Raw genomic sequence first — 7,149 nt, 5'->3', positions numbered from 1 at the left:
ATAGGTCGGCACCTGCCCCTTCACCCTGGGGCACTGACCCAAGCACTGAGGGCTCCCCGTCTGGGGTCCAAGCATGGTGCCCACTTCAGAGCCCTCAGAGCCTGCTGATCCTGGATGGTGGTCCCCACCTCCCCAAAGGCAGCCCTCACTTTGAGCTGTGGACCAAGGTAACCATGCCTGGCCACCTCTACCTCCAACTCCAACTCTACCTGAGATGTGGGACTCAGGAAGGAATGCCATCCTTGCCAGGTGGCCAACTTGCCCCAGGGATAGGGGGACATGCGTGAGTGTCCCAGAAAGTTCCAGAGGTGTCAACCTGCAAAAGGTCCATGTCCCGAGAGCCCTCCCAGCTCCCTCTGCGTGTCCCTAAGCTGGGCCACAGGGGTCAGGCACATGTGCTGCCCTGGAGAAGGGCTGCCACGGGCTCCCACATACCCGCCGGCCCCCACAATGGGTATAAAAGTGTTGCAGAGCTGGCCCCGGGGAGCTCCCAGGTGGTGTCGCCCAAGGTCTTCCCAGCTCCCAGGGCTGAAAGATGCCCAGGTGGCTGTGTGTGTCTCAGTATGAGTAGGGGGCTCAGCTGGTACCCACCTCGGCGGGGGTAGCGGGGCAGGCCTCAGCCCCAGTTGAGAAGCCCGGCCCTGTGAGCCTCTGACCTGTGGGCATGTCAGAGGGAGTGGACAGGGAGGTGGAAAGCTCAGGGGTAGGGCAGAGAGCTGGGGTGGACGTCCTTGGCGTGGCAGCCACACTTGGGGCATCGGGTCATGGGCCCCAGAATGGCCAACCCTTGGGCCTCACTCCTTCAGAGGCAGCCCTGAGCCTCCTGACGCCAGAGGAGCTGATAGATTCCCCTAGGAGGACTCGAGCTGATATTCGCCATGCCAGGGACCAAGACCCATTAAAGAAGGGAGCCAGGGGTGGGGGACACGGCAGGGTTGGGGGTGGTGGTGAGAGGGAGGGGCAGCAGGCCGTGAGGGGGGAGGTGGAGGACTGTCTTACTTGGGCTCTGCAATGAGGAAGTTCTCTGCAGCTCAGCTTCCTTTCCCTTGCCGAGTGCCTGAAACAGGAAGTCGGCCAGTGAGCGGTGGCGGCAGCAGCAGCAGCTGGGGCGACTGAGAGGGAACCCACGGGGGTCCAGCGCAGGAGCGCCCAGCTCCCCCGTCGGCGCGGCGTCCGGTCCAGTGGTGAGGCCACCGGGCCCGGCCCCGGGGAGACCCGCGCCCGCCATGGTCCCCTGCTGGAACCATGGCAACATCACCCGCTCCAAGGCAGAGGAGCTGCTCTCCAGGACGGGCAAGGATGGGAGCTTCCTCGTGCGCGCCAGCGAGTCCATCTCCCGGGCCTACGCACTCTGTGTGCTGTGAGTACCCGACCTGCCCACCCCGGCCCGGCCTGGCAGTGGAGGTGATGGAGGTGCCGCTTGTGCACAGGGCAAGCTGGCTCGGGGCACGTTGGGGCCCCTGCCCTGGGTTGGGGTTGTTTCTGTGTCCAGCGACCTTGCACTTCCCAAGTTTGTTAGTGAGTCCAGCTGAGGCCCCTCGGGGGACCAGCTTGGCCTTGGAGTTGGGGTTTTGAGAGCAGGAGCCCTCCAGGGCTAGCCTGGGGTCTGGGCCGCACACCCCAGCGACCAGCAAGCACCAGGGCCAGGGGCTTCCTAGAGGTTCCAGGGACCAAGGGGGTGGGGGTGGGGTTGTCCAGGGCCTGTGCGCCGGGCGGAAACTCAGGGCTCCATGGTGGTGGGACTGTTAGAAAGCAGCTGGGTCAGTTCAGGTGTTGGTCAAAGATGCCCAGTTGGGAAACCCTCCTGGAAGAACAGAAGTGGGAAGAGGGAACCCTTCCTGTGCCAGAGTATGGGCCTTTGGAGGAAGCTGTTGTCTGGCGAGCCGTGAACATGGGGAGTCGCTCAAGAGAGGATCAGAGGCTGTATCTGGGGCCCTGGGAACAGAACAAGTCATGTTACCTACAGCAGGAGCCACTTCTCACCCGTCCAAGGCCCTCAGCCGTGTCCCCGTCTTTTGAGGCCTCTCGGCCACCGTCGACTGCCCCCCCCGCCCCCAGCTCTGGGATGCTGCTGAATGCACCAGTTGTCCTAAAACTGGGGAACCGGCCACTTGCTGACGGTTCCTTTTTGTAACACCCTTCTCCCCCAATGTCTGAGAGAGGCCCTTGGCCCTGCCACTCTGCCACCCTGCGGTCTAACCATGCCCGCTGGGGCCTCGGGCATGATGGGGGAAGGGCACGTTCACCTGCACTGCTGAGGTAGCACCCCTGGGCTTGCGGAAGGGTCCCTCCGAGCAGGCAGACCCTACCACCATCCATGCAGGAGGGGAAATGGGTCATGGACCACAGACTGCATTTGGAGCTTGTTGAGTTTGAGCATTTGTCTGTGTATCAACCTATTTCAACCTCGCGAAAATCTGAAGTGCAGGTCCTTTTGTTGGCCGCTTTTGCAGATGAGGAAATTGAAGCTCAGACAGGTTAACCGAGCAATGACAAAGTCAACAATGTCCGTCCCCAGAGGCTGCACCCAGGCAGACAGATGGCTGCTGCCACCCCAGTCCTGTACCTGTCAAGCCGGTGTGAGCCTGGGTTCCAGTGGCAGCGAGAGAAGCCAGGGTGTTTACCAGGGTCAACTGGGAGTGTTTAGAAATTAACCCAGGCTTTTAGCTGGCCACTTGGCCCAAGGTCTGACTGCATCAGAGCCTCGCCCTCCCAAGGCCAGCTTCTTGAGCCCCCAGTTCTCACACCCGGGGTCGGGGGAAAGGGAAGCAGACCCAGTCTTCCCCACAGGCACAGCCCCTGTGTAGAGACAGGGCGTAGAGACAGTGGGGACATCCTGATCTGTCTCCCCTCAGCCCACGTGCAGCTCTCCCCTCCCCTCAGAGACCGTGGGAGCTTCCAGGCTCCAGCTCACTAACCTTCACAGCACCCCCTTGACCAGGGAGCTGTGGTCAGGCTCAGGCTATAGATTGGAACGTGGGTCTCTGACTCCAAACTGGGAGCCTTGTGCCAGCCAGAGGCAGAGCTAGGAGAAGCCATGAAACCTCTAGGCCCACCGCCCCTGACTCTGCAAGTGGGCAGACCTCAGAGAGCTTGAGGCCTCTGTCCACGCCGCCCTGCCCTGTGTGTGTGCGTTAGTTGCTCAGTGGTGTCCGACTCTTGGCGACCCCATGGACTATATACCTGTCAGGTTCCTCTGGGATTTCCCAGGCAAGAATACTGGAGTGGGCTGCCATTCCCTTCTCCAGGGGATCTTTCTGACCCAGGGATCGAACCCGGGTCTCCTGCTTTACAGGCGGATTCTTAAGCGTGGGGGCCGCCAGGGGAGCCCCCACGCTGCCGGGCTGGCTGGTGGCAAACTGGGACCCCAGAGGGTGTGCGGCACCCGTTCCTCTCTCTTGCGTCCCCTTCCCTCCCCTCCCTGGTGCTGAGTTACCCTTGGAGCCTTGGCGACTGTGCGGGGTCTGCCTCCTCGGGAGGGTATCCGTGGCCCACACCCCACCCCACATCCACCATCCTCTGAGTCCAGGGCTGGGTTTCTTGCCAGTCTCCCAGCCCCAAGACCCCTTTAGCTCCAGACAGCAGGCCTTGCAGCCCTCCCCAGGGAGCCCAGCCATGAGGCCAGGCGCTAACTCCAGGCCCGGGGCTCCCCTCTCCCCTTGGCTCTGTGAGGGGAAGTCAGCTTCCCACAGGGGCAGGAACCCCTGTAGGATGTGGGATACCACGAACCGCCAAACTTTCCAAAACCCTGGGAGACCTCCTTTTGCCACCACCTTTAATGTTGCCAATTAAAGAGATTTAAAAACGAAAACCTAGCTAAGTGATATCTAACTGCCACCTTTTAGCTGTTCATTTCATGAAAGTATCCTTTAACGGCACTGAAAAGGCAGGAAAAACGTGCTCTTAAAAAACAAAACAGAAAAAGTCAAAAGGCCAGTCCTTTAAATCATGGAGGTTTGGCTTCCTGAAAAACAGCCCCCCACTCTCCCACCTCATCCTTAGCTTTCTCTGTTCCTGGGACTGGTGAAAACCTTGTCCTCCCTGTCCTCGGCCAGCGAGGGGCACCCCAGTGGGATTCCACAAGCATGAGTCTCCCAGGCATCAGGCTCTACCCTCTGCTTCTCTCTGGGAGATGCTGAGAGAGCAGGACCCCAGGTAAGCCAACTATGGTGTCAAGGCCTTTTAATGACCCTGCTCCAAAGTGAGCAAGGAAGCCTCTAAGACTGGCCCTCCTACACTGGAAAAATCTATATGGGAAAAGACCTCAGGCACCCTGCTTGGACCCCAGTGGCTCGAGCATATTCCCGGCTCCTCCAGGTGAGAGAAGAGGGCGGCAGGAGGCTTCCCACACCTGATTTAGGCTGAGATGCTTGGAGCTCCAGGAACTGAGGGCAGCTTCCCCGGGAGTGGCCTGCTCGCTGGAGAAAGAGGACAGGATTTGCCTATTTAAATGGAACTAAGGAAGGGGTGAGGGAAACGCCAGCAGACAAGGCTGCGATTGAGAGTGGCCCACGTGACCCACGTATGCATGTTCGCCCCCGGGCCTAGCAAGCCTGCACTTCCTCTCAGGAGGTCAGCCCTACCACCTACCGTGGAGCAAGAAGACACAGGTCCCTCCTCCACGACTCAGAAAACCTTGCTTTAGGGGGACCCCAAGGCCCATCTCAGGGTGCAGAGAGCTGGAGGGAAGGACCCCAGGCAGCTGACTCCATGGATGGAGTCCCGCTCTGCTTTCTTGCAGCAAGGGGCTTGAGATCACGAGGGGCAGTGGGTCTTCTGGGTGTGGTCTATGTCACGCTCCCCTGGCTCCACTCGAACCCGCCAGCAGACTAGGGAGGTCATGGGACTCCCTGAGGGGGCCATCTGGCCCCATTTGTAAGGAGGATGCTAAGAGACTGTCAAGCTTGTGTCTTCCTCTCCTGCCAGGACTGCGCTTCCACGTGAGGCCAGCATACCTGCCAGGTGCTTTCTGCTGCAGGGAAGAGGTACACCTTTGGGGATTCAGGTCCATCAGCGTGCAGGGTCAGGGTCATGGGTCAGTTGGGGCCAGGCTCTCCTTGCCCTGGCTGGGCGGGTTGAACCAGAACAATGGCCCAGAGGAGTCAGAGATACACTGCCATCTCTGTAAGTGCAGCCCAGCCCCCAAGAGCGAGCCTATATATTCTGGGTCCATCAGCCACTATGCAGGATGGAGCTGCCTGGTCCAGTGGTGTTTCCACTAAACCACACAGGAGAGAGCTGGCTTCCCTCCCAGGGGCAGGGGCAGACAAGTGCTACCTGTGACTCCGAAACCGATGCCTGGCCTGGCCTGCTGTGGCAAGGACGTGGTTTTGGTTTCCCTCAGCACCTGGCCGACCACAAGCTGCCCAGGCAAAGCTACAGCCGCCTTCCCAGGGACAGTACAAGGCAGCCTGGACTTGACAGCCTTGTGAGCACGGCCAGAAAGACAAAGAGGCCCCAGAAGGACATTTTGTCAGCAAAAGTGCCCTTCACGAAGGCTTTCTACTTGTTAGAAAGTTATGGCCCCTTGAGGTTGGACAAGCCATACCATTGCAGCCTTGCTCTGTAAACCGAAGGTGGATACTGATGCATTCTGCCTAAAAATAACAGCAGAAGACAACCAGCATGTCAGATTCTGTTCTAAGCTCTTTGCACACACTGACTCACTCACTGTCCACACTGGCCTTTGGAGGAAGTGTGGCTATTATCCCCACTTTACAGATGCGGAAAACTGAGACCCAGAGAGGTTAGGTAACATGCTGTATGTTCATAGTACTAATGTCGGCAGGACCAGAACTTGAATTTACTGTTTCTGGGAGAGAGAAAGAGAGAGACGCCAGCAAGTCTGGGTGTGTGTAGAGTCAGAGGAGGCCTGGAGGGGAGACCCCTCGTGATGGAGCACAGAGAAGGGACTTGGCAGGGGAGTGGGCAGAAATGTCTTAGAGAGGTGTAAAGCCATTTACTAAGGTGTGAATGGGTCTGATGTAATCCTCCTTCCTCCAACCCCCTTTCAAAGTTTAGGAAAGTTTATACGGATCCCAGATGCTGGGAAAGACTGAGGGCAGGAGGAGAAGGGGGCGGCAGCGGGTGAGATGGTTGGATGGCATCACTGACTCCATGGACGTGAGTTTGAGCAGACTCCAGGAGATGGTGAAGGACGGGGAAGTCTGGTGTACTGCAGTTCATGCGGTCACAAAGAGTCAGACACAACTTAGCAACCAAACAACAACAACAACGACAAATACTGCTCACGAATTACTTTTGTGCACGTGCAAAGGGAAAGACTGTTTTTCCTGTCTGGTATTGACAAAGGGTGAGAGATGCTGGCGCAGACAGTAGTCAGAGCCAGAGGACCGCAGCTCCTAAAAGCTGGTTTGTGTAAGAAATTGCTCAGTTTGCTCTCTAGTTGTCCAGGGACCACTATGCTGAGCAGTCCTTCTGCATTCAGGACCAAGAGGGAGTGATGTGCCCGGGGAGGCCTCTCCATCTAACAGGTTCCTGGTACTTTCTTTGTGCAGCGACTCGTAAAACCCATAGTCGAGTGTCTCCAGGTTCTCTGTGCCCTAGCCTAGTGTCCTGGAGCAATTTTTCCAGAACCAGGGGAGGCTTGGCTTTGGTTTGTTTTTCCCTAGCGGCTCAGCAGTAAAGAATCAGCCTGCAGTGCAGGCGACCCAAGTTCGATCCCTGGGTCTGGAAGATCCCCTGGAGGAGTGCATGGCAACCCACTCCAGTATTCTTGCCTGGAGAATCCCATGGACAGAGCCTGGTGGGCTACAGTCTGTAGGGTCTCAAAGAGTCGGACACGACCAGAGACACTGAGCACCTGTCCACCTGACAGGTGAGAGTCACCTGCGCACAGGCTTCGGAGCTTCTTGGATGGGTGGTCCCATCTCCTGGACTGTGAACCCCAGTGTGGCCAGCCATGAGAGGCGGTGCTCTAGGCCTTCCTCCCTGCCCCAGCAATGGAGGCTCTTCCCTCGCTAATTCAGGTCATGTGATGAAGTCCTTAGGGGCAAGCCCTCTGTGGTTGGCTGGGCCTCATGTGAGTTCTAGCCTTTGTGAGATGCTAACCTCCCGGTACCCACCCAGCGTCCTCAGTGGGGAAATGCCCGCTCATTGGGTTAATTTTTTATTGCAGTAAACTCACAT

General features: G+C 58.2%; 1 protein-coding gene across 1 annotated transcript in view; it reads left to right on the top strand.

Moving 5' to 3' along the window:
- Positions 991 to 7,149, top strand: part of INPP5D (inositol polyphosphate-5-phosphatase D) — a 137,946-nt gene continuing 131,787 nt past the window's right edge. The window contains exon 1 of the mRNA XM_018041075.1: positions 991 to 1,360. Within this exon, the coding sequence (XP_017896564.1) occupies positions 1,227 to 1,360 (134 nt within the window). The 5' untranslated portion in view covers positions 991 to 1,226. The remainder of the gene's footprint in view (positions 1,361 to 7,149) is intronic.

This window comes from Capra hircus, chromosome 3, assembly GCF_001704415.2.
Source record: "Capra hircus breed San Clemente chromosome 3, ASM170441v1, whole genome shotgun sequence".
Lineage (NCBI taxonomy): Eukaryota > Metazoa > Chordata > Mammalia > Artiodactyla > Bovidae > Capra > Capra hircus.
Note: the sequence above shows the minus strand (reverse complement) of the source record. Positions and strands in the feature narration are given on the sequence as shown.